Here is a 27,591-nt window from a genome sequence, read left to right as displayed (position 1 = left end):
CTAATTAAGCGACAGTGGAGGAATTTCGGGACGATGTTCTGAGAGCTTACTGCGAACTCCCCGGCGCTGCGTACGCATGGAGATTCTTGAAATTAAACCAAGCCAACAAAACAGGGATTGTGCAACGTAGAGACAGGTAATGTACTTCTTATAGTGAGAGAGACTCCATGCTTGTTGGAAAATGGCTGCAGTTGTAGCCCAAATCAGCTGATTTGGTCGTTAATCCTTCAAGTTCACTTCACAAGCGCTTGGAACGTTTCTTGGATAATAAATAATGATCTAAAGTAGGGTGGGTATAGTCAGTCAGTCGCCGGTACATTCGCCTATGTTATTAGGATAGGATAGGATAGGATAGGATAGGATATTTGGAACGTACATAAAAGCAATGCTTGAGTAAAGTCCAGTCAATATAAGAAACATAAAGTAACACAACTAATCTAAAATAATTTTAAAATCTGAAAGACAAAATTAGCTAAAACACTACAAACATATTTGAGGAAACATTAATAAACAATTTTCCATTTGGTAAGGTTTGATAATCTGAGTATTTGAACAGTGCATAGAGGAATTTTTTCCTGTGTTCTGAAAAACTGTCACAATGAAATAAGTAGTGTTTTTCATCACCCACATCATTAGAGTCACACTTGTTACATACCCTGTCAATTTTATTTATTCCCCTGTGACGACCTATTTCAATTGGCAAGAAGTGGGCTGAAATACGAAATTTGGTTAATGCTACTCTGTGTTTTTTTTGTTTTTTATATCATCCAAGTATTTTTCAAATTTATAATTATTTTTGAATGTTTATAGGTACTTAGTTTATTATGACCAGTTTTATTCAACTGACTTTCCACATTTGTTGAGTAAATTTGGTTTAACCTTTCTTTAAACAGATTGCAAAAATTTGCCTGATTAGTATCCGTGTTTGTCATATTTGTAAATTGTAGAAGTTTTTGGACAAATTTATACCAAGGATCGTATTTAAACCCACTACTTTCTTTAAAGGCATTTTCGATAATTATGTTGTTTATTTTCTTACATGACAACCTTTGATAAAATTTTATAACAGTAGTACAAACATCAATCACAAGTGGGAAACGACCTAGTTCACCTCTACAAGCAATATTCGATGCCTTCCTATGTACTCCCAAAACTCTCTTACAAAACTTTATATGAAGGTTTTCTGGTAATATTTTGTCAGAGAATAGCTTTGATACAAAAACAGTATTATCAATCTCTGATTTGCTATTGCCAGTTCCACTAAATAGATTAGTCAGAAAACTACCCCAAACCTCTGACCCATAAAGAATAACTGGTTTAATAACAGAATCAAACAGTTTACAGGCTAGACTCACTGAATGGCATTCATTTGAATCGCAAAGCATTTTATACATTTTAAATGATGCTTTGTGAGCTTTTTCATACAACCTTGCTGTGGCTGCACTATATTTCCCATTTGATTGAAAAGTGATGCCAAGGTAGTTATAAAAATTCACACATTCGAGTTGTGTTCCATTAATGTAGAATTGAAAATTGTCTTCAAGGTTTTTACCAATGCTGTTGAAAAGTATAATTTTAGGTTTGTTTATGTTAACATTTAATTTCCATTTCTGGCAGTACATGTAATTTTGAATGGCATCAATGCCCTTCTGTAGACCATCATGACTAGTAGATATCAACAGAAGATCATCTGCATATAAAATAAAGTTAAATTTCACACCATTCAAATCCACTGGGTTAAAATTGTTAACATCACAAATACCATTGACACAAATATTAAACAACTGGATACTTAAGTTGCAGACTTGCTTCATACCTCTATTAGAATAAAAGTATGAAATATTAAACAACTGGATACTTAAGTTGCAGACTTGCTTCATAACTCTATTAGAATAAAAGTATGAAATATTAAACAACTGGATACTTAAGTTGCAGACTTGCTTCATACCTCTATTAGAATAAAAGTATGAAATATTAAACAACTGGATACTTAAGTTGCAGACTTGCTTCATACCTCTATTAGAATAAAAGTATGGGGTAATTCCCCTATTCTTTTTAATGCTATAGTGTGTATTTTTATAGATTGACTTAATCAAATTATAGAAGTTCCCTCCAATGCCTATATGCAGTAGTTTATATAGTAAGTCCTCACGCCAAACCAAGGATCTCAAAATATAGATGTTATCTGTTTTCCTATGATTTTTCTTAAAACCAAACTGGTTATCCCTGCTTTGATTGTTTTCATGCAGATAGTTAGTTAACCTGCTGTTTAATATCATGGTATAAAGTTTGGATAAACAGCTGGAGATGGCAATGCCTCTATAATTATTGCAATCCACTCCGTCTCCCGATTTAAAAATAGGGATAATTAAACTGCAGTTCCATAATGCAGGAAATTTGCCTGACTTTAAAACTAAACTAAATATTTTGTCAATTGAATTACTAGTAATGAGATATGGTGCACTATGTTTTAACATTTCATTTGAAATCAAGTCATTACCTGAGATTTTACCTAATTTAAGTAATTTAATATGCATCACTTGAAATTTCATAATCAAGATTAATTTTATTTACTTTTAAAATGATCTAACCAATCGTTTACATTAATGTTGTCATTGTTACTATTTATTTTGTCAACATTTCCAAGTTCCTCTAACAGTTTCCAGAATAATTTAGGATTTGTTTGTTTAAGTGCCATAATTTTGTCACACAGCTTATCTTTATATTCTTTTTTTGACTCCCATGTGCGAAGCACAAAATGAGTCTTTGCGGTTAGTGTGTCTGTGTGTGTGTGTGTGTGTGTGTGTGCGTGTGTGTGTGTGTGTGTGTGTGTGTGTGTATGTGTGTTGGTGTTGGTGTAGGTGTAGACGTAGAAGTAGAGCCAGTAGTCCAGACATACACAAAGTGGGGCTCCACAATGTTTCATAATTTATATTAATATTTAATCCAATTTAAGTCAGGTTTGCAAAGCTTAGGTTTAGTATCGGGGAAGGTATTAATATTTATATAATTGTACCATACCTTACCCCGATACTAAACCTAAGCTTCGCAAACATTTCTATGTTCAGTCACGGGATATTCAACTCTAGTTTAATTAAACTTAATTAAAGTGCAATTCTCCATTGTAATGCATTGTAATTGAGTTTAATTAAACTCCAATTAAAACGCAACCTATATATAGGAGTTCATATCGCAACTATATTAAAAGTTAATCCAATGGTGGCTCCAAATCATGGGACATCTGTATATGTGTGTGTGTATGTGTGTCCGTCTGTTCCACTGATATCTCAAGAACCATACATCAGTTTTTGATAAAACTTGGTGCATAGATGCTCTGGGCCAATGCGCAGATTTGATTAGGTTTTGGTGAAATTTCATGCATATTAATTACCTAATTTGCATGACAATAAGCTAATTTTTAGCTGTTCCATGACTGTTCCATTGATATCTAAAGAACCACTCATTGGATTTTGACGAAACTTGGTATATAGATGCTCTGAACTAATGCTAGGTTTTGATTAGTTTTTGGTAAAAATTACCCAATTACAAATTACCTAATTTGCATAATGATTAGTCAATTTTGGTTTTTCCACTGATATCTTAAGTACTATTTATCACATTTCAATGAAACTTGGTACATAGATGTCACAGGACACTGCACAGACCTGATAATATATGATATAGGGTAATATAAGTGCATAATTAGTTAATTTCCAACTTTTACACTGATTTCTTAAGTACTAATCATCACATTTGAATGAAACTTTGTACATGGATGCTGTAGGACAGACCTGGATAATTGTGGGTTAAAATCTGTACTCATTAATTATGAATTTACATAATTAACCACTTTTAAGCTATCACACTGATATCTAAAGTACTAATTATTCCATTTCAATGAAACTTAGTACAAAGATGCTCTAGAACAATGTACAAACCTGATTAGTTTGGGTTTAAAATCTGTTTATATTAATTCCCTAATTAGCATAATAATTCTCAATTTGTTTGGGTTTCAAACACATGTCAATAAAACTTGGTACATACATATGTAGATGGTCTGTTACATTGCACAGACCTCATTAGTTTTCCATTAAAATCTGTTCATATTAATTTTCTGATTTGCATTTGGCTTAGTTTTCGGCTTTTCCATCACTATCTCAATCAAGTACAAGTAATTTTGAATTATCTTTAATACTCTCAGCACATGGGAGTTCTTTCTAAGCTTTCTTTGATTTTTATTTTAATTAGTTTTTTGTACTTTTTGTTGATACTGTATCTTTCCTGTCTTATAAGGTTATCTCTTGGAAATTTGTCAAGTAAGCGTGAGCAATGAATTATTTTTTTATTTTGGGGTTTATTGTTCTTTTTCTTTACCCTGGGATGAATTAGCTTTAATGAACGTTTGGCTGCACTGGTTATAATATCATTAAAATGACTAGCTTCATCTATGTTTTCATAATCATGAGACTGGAAGGCATCAATTTTCTTTTTCACTGTGCACATGGGCACGTGAGTTGAGTCGGCTGCGGGTAGAAACCCGGAATAGAGAGATCGAGAAGACAAGTTCACCGTGCGGTAACAATAACTCAACTGTTTATTCGCTTCACTCGATTACATGCAAGTTACAATGAAACAACAAACAAACTACTAATAGTAACACCGGGATGTGATTGGTTGAAATAACTGTGGGTGTGGAAACAGCAGTGGGTGTCTAATTAGGTCAGACTAACAGTCTCCACATTACTCCCGGCGGCAGAAATAAAATACTACATGTATATGCATTGTAGTAACGAACAAATCACTAGAAAATCGAATAAAACATAAGAAATATAAGCGAATAATAGAATTGATAGGTATGAGGAAATCTCTGTACGAGTCTTCGCTCTTTCCAAGCGCTTCTAAGCCTCTTCTGTAACTCTCCATGTTGTCGTAGAAAAAACTTTAGTGAGGATAAGTCATTAGACGGTTTTGGCAATTCCCAAAGTGCTTTCATATATGCATTTCGTATTTTATATTTCAGTCCGTAACGTTGTTTTAGTAATTCTAAGGCGTGTTTGTAGTTCTCGTTTGTCAGTTGTAATCCCTCGATTACTTTAGCCGCTTCTCCCTTTACATGTGCTCATAGGTATTGAAACTTATTTACCTCATCCAGCATGTCGTCCTTGTCTATAGCCGCTTCAAACGTGTCAATAAAACTTTGCCAAGAAAGAATATCACCTGAAAATTTTTCGAGATCTAGTTCAGGTAGATTTACAGTTCGTCTTCTGGACGCTGAGTTGTTACTTGTGAACAACGTGCTTAACATTTCATATGATGTCTGTGTTGTTGGCGTTGTTGGTGTATTGGCGCTTTGGATGAAGTTCCTTATCTCCACGATTCTTTCTTTGATATCAATGACGTAGTTGTCTGCATCAAGAAATAGACCGTCGAACTCTGTTTCATCGGCTCTTTTGAGAATTTCTTCATCCAGTGCTCTGATCTGCTCCAATCTTGATGTAATATTTTCATGCGTTGCGATGAGAACGTCTTTTTCTTGTTGCGTCAATGGGTCATCTTTGGACATGATGTCAGTGGTTTTTTGTAACTGTCTCGTCATTTGAGCACGGTATCCTCTTCTACTTGCAGAATGTTTAACTCGTTCTGCCATGTTTCTATGCGTTGTAGAATTTCCTCCAAAGTACGTTGATCCTGGTCTCGGCACCAAATTGTACAAATGTGCGCATGGGCACGCGAGTTGAGTCGGTTGCGGGTAGAAACCCGGAATAGAGAGATCGAGAAGACAAGTTCACCGTGCGGTAACATTTATTTATTTTTATTTATTTATTAACACACAACATCCCCCGGAGGGGATGAAAAGGGTTACAAATCAGATATTAGTAAAAGAAAAATAACCACATAAAAAGTAAGGGAACAAAAAGGCATAAAAAAAAAAAAAAAAAAAAGATAACTCTAACTCTAACTCTACTGTTTATTCGCTTCACTCGATTACATGCAAGTTACAATGAAACAACAAACAAACTACTAATAGTAACACCGGGATGTGATTGGTTGAAATAACTGTGGGTGTGGCAACAGCAGTGGGTGTCTAATTAGGTCAGACTAACAGTCTCCACATTCACAGTGTTATTTGAGATAGCTTTGACAAAATTTTCACACCCATTTTCACCCATTTAAATTTGCCTGGTAATGGGGAAATGTTGCTATAAGTATTTTTAATATCATGATTGAAGTTTGCAGTGAGACACAAGGAGATAGGACAGTGGTCCGAAAGGTGGTTAAGGTAGCGAGACTACTGTAAAATCTGTATTAGAAACCGCGGCTTCTATTAAAATGGTACAATCCAATAGAGGGAGTGCGGCTTCTATTAGAGCATCTACACATATGAGAAATGATGATTTGTTGGTTCCCAATTGTTTAAAAAGAATGGGTGCGACTTCTATTAGGGATGCGGCTTCTAATACAGATTTTACGGTATTATTTGTGTTGAAAATTACGATTTTCACATTTATTTATTAATTGATGAAATGCACTATAAACTTTCATGTGATAAAGTCAACATAACATAGAATGTCATGTAAGTTGGTTAAAATGTAGATTTTCTGAAAGGAAGCAAGGCAGCTTCAGTAGTGTTTTCCAAAATCAACAACACAGGTTTAATCTGTGTGCCTATAAGTTTCAAAGATAAACTCAAGACAAAGCAATGTTAGGATGTGTTATCAGTAGCTATCTGACACACAATAGTGGCGTTCACGTTAGAGATCTCGGCACGTGCTGAGACTCAGGACCGAGTCGGCACGTGCCGAAAATTGTGTGTGAACGGTCGGGACCGAGTCGGCACGTGCCGAAAAGAACTCGATCTCGGTCCCGATGGATGCTTGGGACCGAAACTCGGCACGTGCCGAGATTTACTGCCTGAACGCTCGGCACGAGCCGAAATCACGCCCTCGGTGGTAAATTTAAGAAAAACATAAGTTGATTGATACTAGCATGAAATTACGATAACAGGAAATTCGGATATACGAGTAGATGGTCGGATGCTGTAGTAATGAATGCAAACCGTCATCAGCGACGCATATTTATGTGCTGCTACAACCTCTATTTTCTTGCACATTTTACATTGACGTGAAAAAAATAATTATGTTTCGAATCTTCTTTGCCGTTCATATGCACGATGGCTCGTAATAAACACCATTGCAACAAATGGATATAATTTCACTATAACAATTATTATTATCATCATATGCGTATCGTTTGGGCCAACAGATCGACGAATGAGAGCGTGATTTCGGCAGGAGCCCAGTCGGTCCTAAGTGGGTCCTGAATAACGTGAACACAACTGCTGTAATCCCTCTGCAAACATAACTGATTAAAAATTTCGGCACGTGCCGAGATCCCGTAACGTGAACGTAGTAAATGAGTGTTTCCAAACATTTGAGTGGTTTGTCGCCGCCCCTATTTGTTTCACAGATTAGTTATTTGCATATGAATGTGTCAGACACAAGGTCACACAGCCACTGAAAAAAAATCATTGATTTTGGTGTTTTCATCTGCCGATTTTATCCAATTATAGCTATCCCATTCCTTTATTTTTTTGGTTTCCAATAGCCTTACACATTTGGATGTCCCTACACATGTTAAAACAGACCTTGATGGGAAAACAAATTGATTGTGCCGATAAACAAGCTTGAAAATCTTTGCTGTTCATGGACGTTTTCTTGGAGTTTATGTTTTTCAAAATACAAGGTCTTTAACAAAAAATAACGTATACTTATTGTCGTCGGATTAACACCAAATTTTCACAGCTTTAAGGTGACAATGAGAGGAACTTGAATGTGTCCAGACAAACTATTTCATCAATTATTTACCAACGAGTTGTGGTTTGAGTTGGGGACAATGCGACTAAAACAGTAATTGAAATTCAGCACACTGTTTTTTAAAACGCGTTGCTTGAATAAAACTGACCAGACACATTCAATTTACCAGACTATTGAACAACTAGGAAAAGTGAAAAAAATACTTCTTATCGCCAGCATAAATGCGTAATTATTTTTTTTACAGAAAAAGTAATTTTTCACCTTTGGTTGAGTAACGCGTCGTAGAATGCAGATACGGGCATGCAAAATACACTTGTGAAAAGCTTGAAGTCTGGCGATTCTAAAAATATATACTTTCCTGGGGCTATTTGTAGTCATTTGGTCACAATTAGAAGATGAAAACAAGTATGCAAATAATAGTCCCGCTACCTTAAGTGGCCAAACTTTGAAATACTGTACATCTCTAAATATGGAACTGCTAATTACTCCATAATCAACAAGACTACTCCCCCCATATTGGTGACTAGTAAATTTTCCCAAGGAGTCACCTGGAATTCTCCCATTCAAAATGAGACAGTTACTATTACGACATAACTCTACCATTGCTTTACCATAGCTGTTTATATGGTTATTCCTCAGCTCCTGAGAGCAAGGTTATTTGTAGATATGTTGGCGATCGCCGCTGTTTCTGCGGAAGTACTATGGGATATTGCATGATGGGAGTGAAAAGTCTTTTGATCAGTGAAATAATTTTATAAAAGTGAAAACTAAAGTGACTGTGAAATAAAGATTGGTTTTAAATATCATGACATTTGGATGTAATAATGAAAGGAAATTGAACTGGTATGTAGCCGGAACGCAAGGTCTGAATCCGGGGTCAAAATACGTCACAATACATCCATCAAGGCGGTTGCAAAGTGTCAACAACTATGGATGAGGTAAAAGACTTCGTTTGTGTGAATGGCCGGGGAGAAAAATTCATGCAAATTCTGTGCTTCTGTAACAGTATTTGCTTCTTTTTTTTGTGCAATGGAAATTAATACAAGAAATGTTGCCAAAAGACATGTCCTTCTAGTAAACAAAACAACCTTGGGACGTTTATCTTGAGAAATTGAGAAGACGAAAATCCATTGAGAAAGTCCTTGTGAAACAATAGACATGCTTCGCCAGGGTAACAAGTTTATTTTGATTATTTGAAGATGGAAACTACTGCTTTATGGAAGAGCAAAGTTCAATGTCATTGGCACAGTAATGACGTTTTAGAGGGTTGACTCGCTAGAAGTATTCGCCATGACTCCAGACTTCTCATTTGGGTTTATACAACACTTACTTGTTACTATCAAGAAGGTTTAATGTCTGGTTTGTATTTGCACAATGTGAATGATGGGTTTATTGTTAAAATATACCGTATTTATCCGGGTATAAGCCCAGGGTCTTGAACATGGAAAATTGCCAAAAAGAAGGGGTGGGCGTTTGCCAGGAGATCCCCGGCAAAAAAACGAAAATTCGCAAAAATTGACAACACGCAGATCGAACTGCGGCAGGGAATAGAACGGTAAATGAAAACATGCAACGGAAATAAATGAACAATATGCAACACTAGAAGTAAAACAAAAATAATGTATTGCTTATAATGTGACAAATAAACCAGAAATAATAAAAATCGACAGTGAGGAATCATTTGAATTAGGATTTTCCCGCCGACAAACACGCCCAATACGCGTGAACTCAAAATTAATTAAAATGTCAGGGGTTAAACTGCGTAAAATGATTTCCGGTCTCGACAAATTACGAATCAACTGTCATACAAGATCAATAATAATTTACAAATTTACACAGTAAAAATTATAAAAATTCATAGCTGTTTGAAAAAACTTCTCAGATCTTTACGTTCATTGCCATCTTCGTCAAACTCAAAACCCTTAAATGTCCAAGTCGGCGTCACTGTAGCCGTCGAACAAAATCCCTACAACTTATTCCTGAAGTTCGTCGATATCGTCCCACACAATTTGGACTTTTAATCCACGGATTTCGCAGTCTGTCAGCTTGGCACTTTTCATTCATGTCTAATCATAATAAAGAGACAAGAAAAATAGGGTCGCTCTGCTGCGATGGCACACGATGCTTTTGTTTAATCTAGCAATCATCTTTGACCTTTATGCATCCATCTGCTTTACTGATTACCAGTCAAATCGTGACATTGCTTTCTTATCAGACTCGACGCTTATTAATCACGGTGAAAGTTATCATTCAGCAAGTTCCGGCGTTTGGAATGTCTCACTATATGGATATCGCGGTGGACTTGAAATAGGAATTTTTTTTTTTTATCCAACGACTGAAGAATAGTTTTCATGACCGAAATGCAATAGCGGTGATAAAAGATGGTAAAAAAGTTGGCAGTCTTCAGCGTGACATTGCAAAATTGCTGGCCCCAGTTATGGATTCGCAAGCTGCTACAAAATATTTATAAAGCCAAAATAACATAATTTCAACCATTCTCCCAGGTACAGGTTGCTACAATATTGCAACTTTGTTTTCATTGTCGACGACGCTAAAGCCGAACAAGTGCGACACTTGCTTAGCGGCTCTCCTTATACGATTTGCTTGAATCATTTCTAAGGAAGCACAAACCAAACGACCTGCTCTTTTTAGGGCCACGACTTATTTCAAAAAGAGAACTACCGTTTCTGCTTTAATATTTATTTTTATACAGTTGCTGACTGTTATGATTCTGAAAAAAATCAGCGGTGAACGCGCTGCCCTGAAGGCAGAAAGCTGTCACAGCTATTTTGCGTTCACCCTTTGTTTTACGCAATTAAATTTGTTTATAAGTATCAAGACAGACTTCAAGAAAGTCAACTGTTAAATACAACCACAGTCAACGAATAGAAAATAGTTTTTTGTTTTGTGTAGGAAAAGACCCCCTGGGCATGTGCCCGGATATGACCTCAACTTCTTTATTGTGTCAAAAGTGGGGGGGGGGGGGCGTTTGTCCAGGCATGGGCTCTTACCCGGATAAGTACGGTATACAGGTGTCTGTATGCCTATTGAAACTTTACAAAATTCGACCAATGCACATCCGTTTTATGTGTTAAAAGAACATCGCGAAGTTCTCATGGAATTGTTAAATCTTAGTATCATTCCCAACTGTCACCAAACTGTACGTTTTGACGACTCGTATGCACTTCCGGGACTTGTAATAATTTTCTGGAAACTGCATAGCAAATCACATATTTTCCTTATTAATTGTTGATAGTTTTTATTTTCAGTTTGTAAAATTATTGTTCATAATTATTTACAGTAACAACATTGTAATGATTTGAGGCTATGACGTTTAGTTTAGTTATTTGCATAATGATATTGGTACATTGTATGGAACATCTCGTGAGTATTTAGACTCAGTTCCAGGACTAGCAGTTGAGCAATAAACACCTTGGCTACAAGTGCTCCTCTCCAGTGTGTTATTCTCCTCCCGGATCTGGTGACCAATACTTACTTGGTTCACTCTACCTTGAGAAGTCTGTTCTCAGTTTACAAACATATTTTTCCGATTGTGTGCATGACAGCTTTGCCCACACACAATAAGACAGGATGATATGTACGGATATGTGTGAGTATGTTTCATGGATTAATAGGTCACTCCTTTGCTTCAATTCCAACTACATCTCTGGAAATATCACTTGCTGTTTATCATCCATATTTTGATATCTCACAATGTGTCGATTGCGTATTTGGAAATTCTAACTACTATTTTGCAGAATTTGACCAGCCTTGCTTTTACCAGTCATTTAAGTCAACTCCCATATTGTCCTTCACAGTGAAGGTTAATGCAGATATATTGTAAATTACACAGAAGTAACATCACAATACATTTCCCTTCACATTCCCCTGTATTACATGACAATCTTTGAGCTGAGGCAGTTATGGTTCTACAACTATCACCAGTTCTCTTGTCCATATTGTTTCTTTTATACACATCATCTATGGGAAAATGGTCTGGTAATGGTAAGTTATTATTACTATCATTACAAATGAAGTCCTTTAGCAAGCCACTCCTTGCATTCAGGTCACCCATTAACACAATATCTCCAACTTTGTTAAATTTAGCAATATCCTTTTCTAAAATATCATAAATGTCAAGACCCGAGGTTGTAGATGTGTTATAAACACTTGACCCCTCTGGGGAAATATAACAAAAACAGGCATACAAGTCATTTTTTAGCCCAAAAAATGATTTTTGCATTTTTATCCATAAGAAATCGCTATGAGAACTGTTAATTTTGGTGATTCCTTTTTGGAAGTTCTGATTTAAAGATGACTACAACTTCACCTGAATTTCTACCTCTACGCTTTAATCTATCACTACGGAAAAAGTTAAATCCTGGGAAATCTATTCTACAATCCTTATCTAACCATGACTCAACGAATCTTATACAGTCATGTCCTTTAATAAAATTTAGTAACAGTGAGTCACTTAATTTCCCCAGCAATCTTTAGACTTTGCATTAAGTGTTGATAAGAATAGTTTATATCCTCCAGGTAACGGTTATTTCTTTGTAAATTGTATATTTATTATCAAAGAAACGTTCCGAGCTCCCGTGGTTCACTTGTGGTATAAGTGTATTTCCGGTTGGTAAATTATTTTTCTTTCTGTGGACGAAATCTCCACACATACAAAGTCACTCCTGTAATATTCATAGTAACATATACGCAATTTGGTGCAGTGTGGTAACCTGAGGCGATAAAAAACGACCTCACCGAAACTATAAAAGCGTTATACTCATAATTGTGGGTAATAATTTGCATGTCAATGTTCATTGTGTAAAACCATGGCACATTCTTTTGTGTATTACAAAACCTATTTTGAGAAACTTTTCATGAACACATTGTTATAGCAGAATTACATACTTTGTCATATTTTAAAATCTGGAAATAATTATTAAATAATTCAGGAAAACTAAAAGTTGCTTATTATTTAAAAATGAACACTACCTACTAACAAAATACAACCATTAGTTAATTGATATATGACCAAGTATGGGACAACATGTTGTATTTATCAACCCCACGCAACATTGGTACAATTTGAAAGGAAATATGAGATACCGAACATTCCTACACCAAACACGCATGTCAGTTAGTCTTGGGTTAACGCACTAGAAATGACACAAGAGACTGAGATGCGAGAAAAAGTAAGGGGTGAGAGAGCCTCAGCGTGCAAGCGTCTTAGCCGTCTATTCCATGATATTGGTCGCCTTTGACCAACATCATGGCAAGGACGACGTGGTACTTGAGTGAGGGCGCCACCTAAGGGTACTCTGTGTGTAGGCGTCATTGAGGCCTATGTCTCGCAGCGAGTTGTAACTTTCAACTCATCTCGGGGCAAGTGCGACGTGTTGCCCAAACAGAGTATGGATTCCCTGTGTGACAATCCCCCCCCCCCCCCCTAGCTGTATTTATTGATAAATAACCAAAACATGAAATAAGCACAGGGAAAAAACAAGATACAAAATGATGAAGCAAACTGCAATGATGGGAGGATGACTTGTTATTCTGTGCTTGCAACTTCATTGACCTCCATGACCTTGAGACATCTTGTCAAATTTTAGATCACAATGAACATTTCTGTTCACAACGTTTTTTGGGGAAAAAAAACAATATTGGCACATTTTTGCATTTTTTTATGCAAAAAAGTTTTACACAAACGTAATTGGTCTCTGTCGTATGGCTTACACGCCTTCGCAAACTCGGGTGCTCCCACTGCAACTTCTCAGGCCACGTACAAGTTGTATTTACTCTATAAAGGTTCTATCATATACCTTTTAGGTGTAATTACAATTTTACTATGATGTGACCTTACATTGTGGGAGTTGTCAAATGTGTCAGATGGACATAGCGTGTCATTGTTTACAAGCAAGCATCTTCATGAGCCTTTGCGTTTTTAGCGTGTGTTGTTTTTGTCACTGGGGGCTCAATTCTCGCGTGTGCGCAGGTGACGACCCTCCCGCTTTAAACACACAACGTTATTCAGGATAATGCTTTTGTTTTGAAAATGAAGGCCGGGCGTGATAGAGGAAATTATTGCCCTGATGTGAAGGTGCACTTCACTAGCATTAAAAAGTTATAGTATATGATAATCTTTGGAGCACACAGTGTGTCTGTATGTGTGTCTATTTCCGTCTGTTCTATTGATATCTCAAGAACTATATGTTGTTTTTTGATGAAACTTAATGCATAGATGCTTTGAGCTAATGAGCTAGTTTTGGTTAAATTCATGCATATTAATTACCTTATTTGCATAATAATTAGTAAGTTTTCAGCTTTTCCATTATCATTTTTCAATGAATCTTGGTACGTAAATACGCTTAGACAATCTAACGAATTAGTTGTGGGTTTATATACATCCATAAAAATTACTTAATTTGAATAAGAATTAATCATCACATAATAATGAAATTTAGTACATAGGTGCCCTGAAACAAACCTAATTAGTTTAAGGGTTGAAATAATTTTTTAATTTGCATAATTACCCAATTTTAATAAGACTTGGTACACAAGTTCCTGGGAACAATACAATAGTTTTTGATTGAAATTTGAGCATACTAATTGCATTATTATCACATTTCATTGAAATTTGGTTCACAGATGCTCTGGCGAAATCCACAGTTTAATAGAGAAACATGGATATTATCTAATTATTAGCCATGCAATTTCTGGTATCTCAAAAAGTCATATTTAAATTGAACTTGTGGTAGAGGTGTTCTAAAATAAATTCGACTGAAAACCACAGATGTAAAATCGAATGTATGTAAACTTCAATAATGTACGTGTATCACATTATTTTCACGTTGTACATATCAAATACGACACAAATATTAGTTGCCAAGCTTCTTGTTTGGAAGTCTCAAATACTTTTAGCTCACAGGAGTTCTTTCTAAACTTTCCTTGATTAAAAAGTCTTAATTGACAAGGAATAGCATGCTTCAAACTATTCGATAACAGAATAAGGAAGACTTAGGTTTGTGACTATTATTTTAGCGAAAACAAATGCCATTGTAATAAAATATGACAGAATCAAAGACCAGAATAGTTTGAAAAAAATATTTTCTGTGATCAAAAAATCTAGTATCTATTATTATTCAACCACTTGTAACTGGTAATAAGTTAATTACATTTTATATAAACGGTATAAATATATAACTGTAGAATTTTGGGCAATCTAGAAGGTGGTTATACTTGTTATAAGTATAATGGTCAGAGTGTAGTAGATTATTTTATAGTCAATGAATTACTCATAAATAAACTAATTTTTTTTAAAGTAGGTAAGATATCTTATTTATCAGACCATTGTAGTATTTCTCTAATTATAAATCTGAAGACAACTACCAGTAAGGTTTGTAATATGAAGCATAAGTTACAAAATTTATTAGATAAATTTGTTTGGAGTGATAGATCAAGTGATTTATTTCAAAACATATTAAGTAGTGGAAATATTAAATTAGAATTAGACTCATTAATTAATCAAATGAATGATAATAGCATAGATTTGAATTGTAACATAAATAAATTAACACATATTTTAGTGAGTGCTGGTGAATCTTCACTGAAGGTCATATCAGCATCCAAATGTAAACGCAAACATAAACCATGGTTCGATAAGACATGCAGTGAACTACGAAATGAAGTTAATCGTTTAGGGAAAGTGATGAAAGCAAATCCAAAGGAATTAAACATGAGACAGGTATACTATAAGACAAAGAAAACACTGCGAAAAATGATTAAAAAAAAGGAAAAATGAACAAAAGTCTCAAATTGTGAAAAAAATTGCTCGTCTGAAAGACAGAAATTGTAACAATAAAGATTTGTGGGATCTGATCAAGTCATTCAATAAGAAACAATCAGGAAAACAAAGTATGGACAATTTGATAACTCGGGAATGCTGGTTTAATTTTTATAAAAAACTGAATTCTACAAATGATCAAAACTATGATAACAAATTTGAAGGTTCAATTATAAAGAAATTAGAGGAATTAGAGAAGAGGAAAGATAAAGTACACAACATGACACTGGATAAACCAATAGTGGAAAAGGATGTCAAAGAAGCAATTAAAACATTGAAAAATAGAAAAATAGAAAAGCATGTGGATTTGACAAAATTTCAAACGAGATGATAAAATCCAGTTTCATGTACATTAAACATCATTTACTCAAAATATTTAATACAGTACTACAAGGTGAAAAATACCCATCCCTTTGGAGTAAAGGATATATTGTACCAATATATAAATCAGGTAACAAGGATGATCCTTCAAACTATAGAGGTATAACAATAATGAGCTGCTTAGGAAAATTGTTTTCGATTATTCTGAATAACAGGCTAAACAAGTTCCTTAATGATTATAATATTATAACTAAATATCAAATTGGCTTTAAGAAAGACTGCAGGACCTCTGATCATGTATTTGTTCTCAAGTCTATTATGAATAACCATAACAAAATTAAAAAAAATGGCAAAATAAATAAAAAATCACAGCCTCTTTATATGTGTTTTGTGGATTTGGCAAAAGCTTTTGATACATTTTGGAGGAATGGACTGTTTTACAAAATGTACAGAAATGGGGTGACAAGTTCATCAAAGTCATCAACAGTATGTATAAGGAGTTAAAATCATGTGTTAGATTGGAAGATGGGTACACTAATTATTTTGACAGTAAGTTAGGCACTCGCCAAGGGTGTCCACTATCACCAACCTTATTCAACATATTTGTGAATGATTTACCAAGTGTTCTAATGAAAGATACAGCTGATTGCCCAATTTTGGGTAAGGAACCAATTCCATGTCTTATGTATGCTGATGATATAGTCATCCTACCAAAGACTAAATCTGGACTACAAAATTCCCTTTTTAAATTACAAAACTATTGTAAAAGCTGGAAATTAAATGTTAGTGTAAAGAAAACAAAAATTCTGATTATGAACAAAAAAATTGATAATTCAGAGAGTTTCTATATTGATAATAAAAAGATACAGATTGACAATCAATTACCATATTTAGGAATCAATTTTAACGCAAATAGTAACTTCAAAACCTGCATTAAATCACTGACTCTGAAAGCACAAAAAAGCTACTTTTCAATTAGACAACAATTCAATATTTATGCCAATACTCAAATTAACACACTATGTTATTTATTTGACAGCATGGTAAAACCAGTTTGTATATACGGGAGTGAAATTTGGGGTGCCTATACCATCAACAATTTCGAACACAAAGGAACACTCAAATCAATCACAAATGACAATTTGGAATATGAAAAACTACATTTAAAATTCTGCAAGAATACATTAGGAGTCCACAGAAGAAGCTCAAACATTGCATCACAAGGCGAATTAGGTCGATACCCCATACATTTGGAGGTAATTAACAATGTGTTCTCCTACTTGGCAAGGATAGCACATGGAAAGTCCCTGATTCTGACAAAGATAGCTTTACAAAACGAACTGGATCTACACGAACAAGGACAGAAATCATTTGTAACTTTTATAAAACACATGTTAGAAACACTTAAATGTAACAAACCCGGGGAAGCTAATAATCTAAATTCTAAAAACATAAAAAGAATTATTCAAAATAAACTTAAAGATACATATAATAATGAATGGATGAAGCAACTCAAAAAAGACAACAATCAAAATGTTGGCAACAAATTAAAGACATACTTACTGGTAAAGAAAAATTACAAATTTGAAAATTATCTAAAAGTAATTTTGAATTATAAAATAAAATCAGCAATTACAAAATTAAGAATTTCAAGCCATAACTTGCCAATTGAGAAAGGGCGGTACAATAATATCCATCAAAAACAAAGAATATGCAAATTGTGCGACTCATCTGAAGTGGGTGATGAAAAACACTATGTTATGAACTGTTCAAACTCAGATATTAAATCAGATAGAGAAATTTTTTTTCACAATATTAGCTTTCCAGAATTTGAAAAACTAAATCAAGAATGTAAATTCATTTATTTATTAAGTGCTATGGATACTCATCTTATGATAACTTTCGCCAAATATGTTAATTCTATTTTAAATGTAGTTAATAGTTGTATTTAGTGGCCATACTGCCGTATTGTACTATATCGGTGTTGTGTCAATAAATTATTATTATTATTATTATTATATAAATAATTAGTCCCTGTTTTAGACGCAGATTGAAAAGAAGAGTACTAATATGGGCTCAGCTTATACAGGGGTTCGTCTGAGTATCTGTCCAAATGTCCATGAAATTCAACATTGGTTATCAATTGAACTTTGGTTGTGTGAATATTAATCTGACTCTGAATTTTTTTTTGCATACCTGAGAATCTTCTGCAGGTCTTTTTATGATTTTCATCATAAATTAAATTCTCCAAGGACACTGATAAAACAAAATGCTCAGAATAAATTGATTTTGTTAGATTCATATTTATTGATTTCAGATTCACAAGTTTTACTGAATCTATTTGATAAATAAATAAATAAATCGATAACCGAAACACGGTTTGCTATACATAGAAAATACAGAGCTGTCATAAAAAAAAACTTAAAACTACTGAGACTAACAATTTATGTTACAGAAAAAGTATATGAAGATACAAAACGCCTTCTAATCATAAATCTTCTATCACGCCTAAATCACTTGTCATATACTGCTAAACATAATAAAAACTTGTTTTATTCCGAATAACCACAAGCAGCGTTTGAATAATGGGAAAAAATGACAATGTTGCTAATATGAAAAACAATATTTTGTATTCTATGATCATAGATTTTCTCATCGTCTGAATCGCACAGTCCCATGTCTTCAACCTATAGGCCTCTACACGATACCGTACGGGATCGCATAGGCTAAATGCGTATCTTAAGCAGTGAGATCTGATTGGGCGTGCCTCGAAACAAGGTGCCCAATCAGCTTGGACGTACCAAATTATAAAACAAAATTACACTTCCTGTTTTTGTCGCTATGAAGTCATCCTTCCCACACAAAACTACGTCGATTGCCTGTACCTGATGAGGCTTGCGGGCACCAACACTGGAAACTTTCGCAATTTTATCATCACAAATATCACGATTCATGGGCACCGCCATTTTGTTTGAAATGAAACGCCAAGAGGGATTTGTAACACAAAAACTGATTGGACAATGATTAGCCACAACTGACTACTGTGGGTGCTGTTAGAATACACATATTTGATGGTCGTTTTGCCAAGGTCTGTTTAGAGGCTTGGCTGAATAAACTTAGACCTTGGCTAGTGAAGATGAGATTTTCTGAACATCTTCTAACAACAAAAATATTGGAGTTATAAATAAACCAGAGAAATCTGGGAACATGTAAGCTTTACAATCTAGGATTTTCTCACAACAAAAAGTTATATTTGCAACTATTATTCTGAATAACCTGTATTGAGTTTTGTTTATGTACAAGGTAATATAATATTGCTGATATATAAACATAAAATGTGATATGGTGGTGTTGTTTATTGCACAAGATATTAACAAATCAGTTGTCATAATTAAAGTTATCTTACAATAATTATAATAACTTTATTACACTACTAAAAAACCTTCAGAGGGTTTTTGTATGGTAAGGAACATAAATACATACAATTTTGAATTATAAAATAAAATCAGCAATTACAAAATTAAGAATTTCAAGCCATAACTTGCCAATTGAGAAAGGGCGGTACAATAATATCCATCAAAAACAAAGAATATGCAAATTGTGCGACTCATCTGAAGTGGGTGATGAAAAACACTATGTTATGAACTGTTCAAACTCAGATATTAAATCAGATAGAGAAATTTTTTTTCACAATATTAGCTTTCCAGAATTTGAAAAACTAAATCAAGAATGTAAATTCATTTATTTATTAAGTGCTATGGATACTCATCTTATGATAACTTTCGCCAAATATGTTAATTCTATTTTAAATGTAGTTAATAGTTGTATTTAGTGGCCATACTGCCGTATTGTACTATATCGGTGTTGTGTCAATAAATTATTATTATTATTATTATTATATAAATAATTAGTCCCTGTTTTAGACGCAGATTGAAAAGAAGAGTACTAATATGGGCTCAGCTTATACAGGGGTTCGTCTGAGTATCTGTCCAAATGTCCATGAAATTCAACATTGGTTATCAATTGAACTTTGGTTGTGTGAATATTAATCTGACTCTGAATTTTTTTTTGCATACCTGAGAATCTTCTGCAGGTCTTTTTATGATTTTCATCATAAATTAAATTCTCCAAGGACACTGATAAAACAAAATGCTCAGAATAAATTGATTTTGTTAGATTCATATTTATTGATTTCAGATTCACAAGTTTTACTGAATCTATTTGATAAATAAATAAATAAATCGATAACCGAAACACGGTTTGCTATACATAGAAAATACAGAGCTGTCATAAAAAAAAACTTAAAACTACTGAGACTAACAATTTATGTTACAGAAAAAGTATATGAAGATACAAAACGCCTTCTAATCATAAATCTTCTATCACGCCTAAATCACTTGTCATATACTGCTAAACATAATAAAAACTTGTTTTATTCCGAATAACCACAAGCAGCGTTTGAATAATGGGAAAAAATGACAATGTTGCTAATATGAAAAACAATATTTTGTATTCTATGATCATAGATTTTCTCATCGTCTGAATCGCACAGTCCCATGTCTTCAACCTATAGGCCTCTACACGATACCGTACGGGATCGCATAGGCTAAATGCGTATCTTAAGCAGTGAGATCTGATTGGGCGTGCCTCGAAACAAGGTGCCCAATCAGCTTGGACGTACCAAATTATAAAACAAAATTACACTTCCTGTTTTTGTCGCTATGAAGTCATCCTTCCCACACAAAACTACGTCGATTGCCTGTACCTGATGAGGCTTGCGGGCACCAACACTGGAAACTTTCGCAATTTTATCATCACAAATATCACGATTCATGGGCACCGCCATTTTGTTTGAAATGAAACGCCAAGAGGGATTTGTAACACAAAAACTGATTGGACAATGATTAGCCACAACTGACTACTGTGGGTGCTGTTAGAATACACATATTTGATGGTCGTTTTGCCAAGGTCTGTTTAGAGGCTTGGCTGAATAAACTTAGACCTTGGCTAGTGAAGATGAGATTTTCTGAACATCTTCTAACAACAAAAATATTGGAGTTATAAATAAACCAGAGAAATCTGGGAACATGTAAGCTTTACAATCTAGGATTTTCTCACAACAAAAAGTTATATTTGCAACTATTATTCTGAATAACCTGTATTGAGTTTTGTTTATGTACAAGGTAATATAATATTGCTGATATATAAACATAAAATGTGATATGGTGGTGTTGTTTATTGCACAAGATATTAACAAATCAGTTGTCATAATTAAAGTTATCTTACAATAATTATAATAACTTTATTACACTACTAAAAAACCTTCAGAGGGTTTTTGTATGGTAAGGAACATAAATACATACAATACATAAAAGATAAAAATAAAATGTTAGTAAAGTAAAAAAAAAAAAAAATAAATAATAATGAATAAATAAATTGCGAATCTAACAGAAATAAATGTACTTGATGATTCCCAGATCAAGGTCAATCATGAAAATTGTGTATTTGGTAAACAATGTTGATGAACCTTTTTCATGAATTAATTGATTATTTGCTGTATGTTCCAAACATGCGGAGGTTGTGAATAAGCTGCCAGAACAAGTGTGAGAATAATTATGCACACATTTGTGTATTTAGTTTCAATGTTTGTATGGTGGTGGATAACGAGCCAGGTTCTATTGTATTTCACTGCATCAGAGCCTTGTACATTTTTGTCATACTTTGTAAATACACCAGTACTGAGCAGCTTTAAAAAAAAAGCACATTGATTATTAGCAGGTGAGATTATCCACTTTGGAGTACACTTACTTGTGACATCACAGATGAGGCAACTTGGGATAGTTTTTACAGGCTCTGATCACAGGAAAGGGATAGCTATAGGGATGAAGATGGTGGACGTCAAAATATTTTTTTTTTGTATGAAACAAGCAAGGTTAAATAGCTGTAACTATCTATCTTTTTCCTCTGATTTTTATTTTTAATACAACATTTCACGTGTCATTAGTATCAATTTATAATAAGCGATCATCAAAATGTGGACAATACAAGCATAGCATGTACGCTATATACTGACACTGCACATTAAATCAATGACAAGTGAAAAAAGATGGCTGCGTGTTTGTGCCCAGGTCTCCAGAGCACGCCACAGGGATTAAAGTAAAAGATAACAACTTACTAGGAGTGAAATCAAGACAGATTTACCACTGACGGCCTCCCGTTGATGATTTTATGTTTTGCTTCCCATAATGGTATGCACATCATAATTTTATACGTTCCCCATCACATGTTGGATTTTAATGATGGTGACTTCTTGATTGTTAGTTTCCACATCGCATTTTATGTGATAGGGTTTTGGGTAGGGTCACTTTTGTCAATGCAATTGTCTAAAACAATATATCTCTTCCTGATTATATTTAAATAAAAACATGCTGAAAATCGGTTATAGCCGCTTCAAGTAGTCCTCTGATGTTATAATAGTGTAGTAAAGTTATGTTTGCCTAGCAATGCGATCACGTGACTACTCAGATCATGTTTAATTATTCAACTTTGCCATGGAGCCCAGTGTTGTCTTGGGTCACTACTGTGAAATCAGATATATAATAATTGAAAATGTTCCTGTAGAGTATATCAGGGAAAGACAGTCGCCTTCACTGTATGTACTGTGAACATGAATGGTAATGCCGTCACCACACCGTATCTTGTTAGATATGCGACGTACACAACATGTGTAAAATACATTGTTTGTTTACACTGAATTCAAATGCTTGCTGTGCGATGACCACCACTCTTTAAGTAAAGTCCGTTTCAATCTGAGGGACGTACAAATTTCATGCAAATGTCGGTCTTCATGTAATTGTTGTATTCAAGTTATTTTGATTTGTTTTTTTTGATAGATTGCAATATGACGAAGAAAATGCTGCGCCCAATGATGTTCCTGATGTCATTCACATTCCTGTATTTGGCTGTATTGATATATCACAGTGATGAAGTGCACCAACACACACCAACAATGAAACAACTGCATAACGCTGTTGTTGCTGGGGGCAATAGTAGCTCCACTTCTACTCAGAATGTAAACAATAAGAATTCATCATTACTGTTTGGTCACCTTCTTGTCAAACCCAAATCTGATGTAAAATTTGATAAAACAAACTGCTCATTGTTATTTGAAAGTATAAGACAAACACCAATCTGTCACAAAATGAACATAGCTCTTCGTAACTGCTTGAAATCCGCCGATGGTGGTCGAAAACCGCTTCCTAATTTCTTCTTAAATTTTAATGCTAGTGACGCCAGAGAATATCACAATGCTAATATTGGGTTTGTGCATCTTCCTAAAGCTGGCGGTACCTCAGTTGAAGCTCTACTTTCTACTATAAATTCAAATTTCAATCATGATGCCACTAATATTAGAAATATCTCTTCTGAAAACAAAAAAATGACAAACCAAATTCGAAAAAGTTACATCTGGCACTGTATGAATCTCTTTAAGGAGGGTTTAAGTGCAAGAAATATGTCTGATCAAACGCTTTTTTTCTCAAAGCGAACGTTTGGAATTCATGATTTTGTCAACTCGGGCAGACCATTTGCATATGTCACATGGTTTCGTGACCCAATAGAAAGACTCGTTTCAACTTACTATTATTTGAAGAAGACTCGTTGTGCACATACTCATGTGATTTGTCAAAAGTACTTGATGAACACTGTCTCCATTGACGAATATTTGAAAAGTACCCGCAATATACAGCTACAAGATATGGATAACTTCAGTGTGAGGCTTTTGCAGTTTGGTGATTTTCCCGACATAGATGACACCTTTGAAGACTGCTGTGGGTCAGTAACTCTGGCGGACGCTCATACAATTCCTATTGTGGAAGAAAAACATTACTTGTTGGCAAAAGAAAATCTAGAAACTAAGATGTCATTTGTAGGATTGACGGAAGATTTCAAACAGTCCCAGGATATGCTGTCATTTGTATTTGGTTTAAAGACTGAAGAACAATCTGTGCATCTCAATTCCAATCCACACAAAAATAAACTCAGTGAATCTGCTCTCAATAAACTCATGGAACAAAATAAATGGGACATAAAATTGTACCAGGATGCAAAAAGAATATATGAGGAACAGAAAAGGTGCTATCAAAAACTTGGGATTGTGGAACAGTAATATGATATACGTGTCCCACATAGCTATATAATTAGATTGGTGATGAGTCAGAAATGACAATAATATGAGGATACCGAAAAGTATGCACCAAGACAATACAACAAGAGTATCGACCAACGCACATCTTTTCCTCCCAAGGGTACATTATGGGAATGCCTAAATCCAAAAAGTTTAGAACAGATTAAGCAAATTTTTTTGTGTGGATTGCAGTCAAACTCTGGGGGCTGCCATGTTTGTTTTTATTATTAGAGGATGCTGTAACTTATGGCGTTGCAGTGACAGATGTATAATAATAGTTATTCTCCTCACAGTGCCCTAACTCTAAAGGTAACAATAGCTGCACTTGTACAATTGGCATGGGTTTACAGGTTACAAATATATATTTTGTATCAAATATGTAGTACCCCAAATTAGTCCTTGTTAGGACAAAATGCAAAGTGAGAACTTGTGGTTAAGTCACTTTGTATCTGTGCATCCATCTGGTATCTTGGACATCTATCAACAGAATTCCTTCCAACTTTTCACATAGCTAGTATATTATCTGAGACATATGTACATAAATTGATTTTGTCATTCAATCAAGGGTGGCCTACTGTCGGCCATTTTGAATATAAAAATGCACTAAAATGATTTTTTTTTTCGGAACATTTAGGTCCATTTGTTTAAACTTGGTAAGAAAGTTGTACATTTTGAGTGGCATGTGTATGTATGTGTACATTTGTCGAACATGCTAAATTATTTCAGACGTACTATGGCGATTTTATGTTATACTGGCTGCCATTTTGTTCCACTTTCTTTGGTCATGCATTGCCAAAGTTTGGTATGCTGGTCTAGTTGGTGGCTAACAAGTTATTATTCAAAATTGCCAACTTGTGGCCATTTTAATTTGATTCTTGGTTTCATATCAGTTATTTTTTTTCAGACATGATTTATCCGATTTGGTAAACTGGTGCAGTCGGGGCGAATAATTTGATTTTGTAGTTGAAATAAAATAAAAAAAATCGCGAGGTACTAGCGTGAAATCAACCGACTGGTTTATTCTGCATGGCCCTCTATTGACACTGCAGGAACCCGTTGATTTTTCAACGGGTAATTATTTTAATGAGTGTTCTAATTGACAATCATCTAAGCCAATCACAACGTCTCTTCAACTGACCTCTAACCGAGAAGACTGCGGCTGATTGTAGCAGCCGATTTTTTTTTAATTCTACGACTAGTACAAGTTTTTTTTTTACACATTGTGATGAATTAAAAACGACGACTACGACAAACTGCAGTGTGACCTTTACCATGTTGACCTCATTATGCACGTATTTCCACGCCCACCTCATAATATGTGATTCATGAATATTTAATAGCAATGAATTACCTGCAGAATAAACCAGTCGGGGTGATTTCGTGCTAACACCTCCATTTCGCGATTTGTTTTATTTTTTTTTAAACTACAAAAACAAATAAATGGCCCCGACTGCACCAGTCTACCGATTTGGTTCAAAGTTGTTACAGTGGCAGGTCATATTATGTCAAGATTTGTTTTGAATTGAATTGATAAGTTTACTTCAGATTTTGTGTGAGGACTGAGCTTGCAGGATTGCTGATGTACACATGTTTTTTTTACATTTCGATTCAAAATGGACAACTGCAGGTAACTATTTTCTGTCATGTGTTTTCGAGTATTGTATTTTTGTACATTTATGGCATAAATATTTTGTTACTAGCACATTACCACGTCTCTATTTCTTTTTCTTATCTACAAACAGAAATTGAATGTACAAATGCCTGAAAATAGAATAAAACGCAATAAAAAGGAAACAATTCAAAGATTAATATTTCTTCAGTCACAGACGGCCGTCATCCGAGTTTTTTTCTGTCAACTGTGTGAGGGCACACTGGTGTGTGTTGATGTTTTTTTCTTATATTATAATATCAAAACTGAATTCACAAAATACCTAAAACCCAAACAATATATTTTATTTTAATCCAATTGATATGAACCAAAAATTTCCCTAATTTTGATTTAGGGATTTGGGTAATTTCTCAAATTCAACTTTCCAACCCACGAAAAAAAAGCAGGTTTAATAGAGTAAACTAATAATACTTCTACCATATTTTGAACAAACTAAGTAACACAAGTAATATATGTGTGAATAAATGTTCGGATAATGCAAATAGCGAGTGGTATAATACATGTTCCGTTAAAGAATCAGTATTAATATTGTATATTAATAGAAGCTGGAAACACAAAACAAAGTATAATAATTTTAAATAAAAAGAATACTGATGTATTTTCCCCATGTCATTACAACTTGCCTAGCACCTACGATGCTTGATTTCACCAATTATCGAAAGCACACATGTATCTATTATAACAAACCTGAAAGACTATAAATTGTAACTTCTCCCAATACTACGTTGCCATGCCTACATTTATTGGTGCTGTGACCACTTGGGGACAAAAAAACATGACCAGTGAGATAAGTATACATGTATTCTAAATATTAAATTTCCTAACAAATGTCATTATGATATTCTATAATATCTAAAATAGAAAGTATACTTCAGAATTATGTATTTCTGGTATTTCATGGTTTTCTTTAGTTCTGAATAATTGAAAAAATACCATAAAAATACATAATTAATATGTAAAATTATCTTCCAAGGATTGCGAAAGCATTAGCTATTTTTTCAATAGCAGTTCCAACCTCTCTCCCTAGACTTCAAGAATATTTCCTAGTTGCCTTTCACTTATACCAGCATGTAACATACCTGAAAACACATTTCTATTTTACTGAACATCTACAATACATAGCAGCAAATAAATAAATACAATGAAGACATGTAACTTACTGATTGTGAGTTTGTAATTAATATCCCATTATCCTGTCTTTCCTTCCTGTCTGTGCCTGCTTTCTGTACACACACGATTAATTTGTGCCTGCTTTCTGTACACACACGATTAAAACATGCAGAATTGTTTGAGTTACGAATATCGATATTTTAGAAACAACGCCCACATTTGAAAAAACAACGCCCACATTTGAAAAAACAACGCCCACATTTGAAAAAACAACGCCCACATTTGAGAAACCATGCCCACATTTTAGAAACAACGCCCACATTTGAAAAAACGCCCACATTTGAAAAAAACAACGCCCACATTTGAAAAAACAACGCCCACATTTGAGAAACCACGCCCACATTTGAAAAAACAACGCCCACATTTGAGAAACCACGCCCAACAAACAACAAACCACCATGATATAGCCGACACATATGTCTTCAGGAGCCCGGATCCTATACGATTGATGAGGTCGCAAAGAATGCCAATTTCCTGACATTCCAGGAATATGTGGGAAAGAAAGAGTGGACATTTGTCAGAAGCAGTAAAATTGTAGTGCTTGAGGAAACCAGTGGTGGGCTACGCCTCATGTACGATGCGCGACTGTAAG

General features: G+C 34.4%; 1 protein-coding gene across 1 annotated transcript; it reads left to right on the top strand.

The window, feature by feature from the left end:
- On the top strand, window positions 1-25,864 carry LOC144358043 (uncharacterized). The gene is made up of 2 exons (XM_078012078.2): window positions 1-136; window positions 22,869-25,864. Exon 2 carries the CDS (start codon window positions 22,877-22,879, stop codon window positions 24,140-24,142), a length of 1,266 nt encoding a protein of 421 aa, XP_077868204.1. The 5' UTR covers window positions 1-136; window positions 22,869-22,876; the 3' UTR covers window positions 24,143-25,864.
- The last annotated feature ends 1,727 nt before the right edge of the window (window positions 25,865-27,591 follow it).

The sequence above is a fragment of the Saccoglossus kowalevskii genome, chromosome 18, assembly GCF_978046115.1.
Source record: "Saccoglossus kowalevskii chromosome 18, keSacKowa6.1, whole genome shotgun sequence".
NCBI lineage: Eukaryota > Metazoa > Hemichordata > Enteropneusta > Harrimaniidae > Saccoglossus > Saccoglossus kowalevskii.
This window is presented reverse-complemented; position numbering and strand designations above follow the sequence as displayed.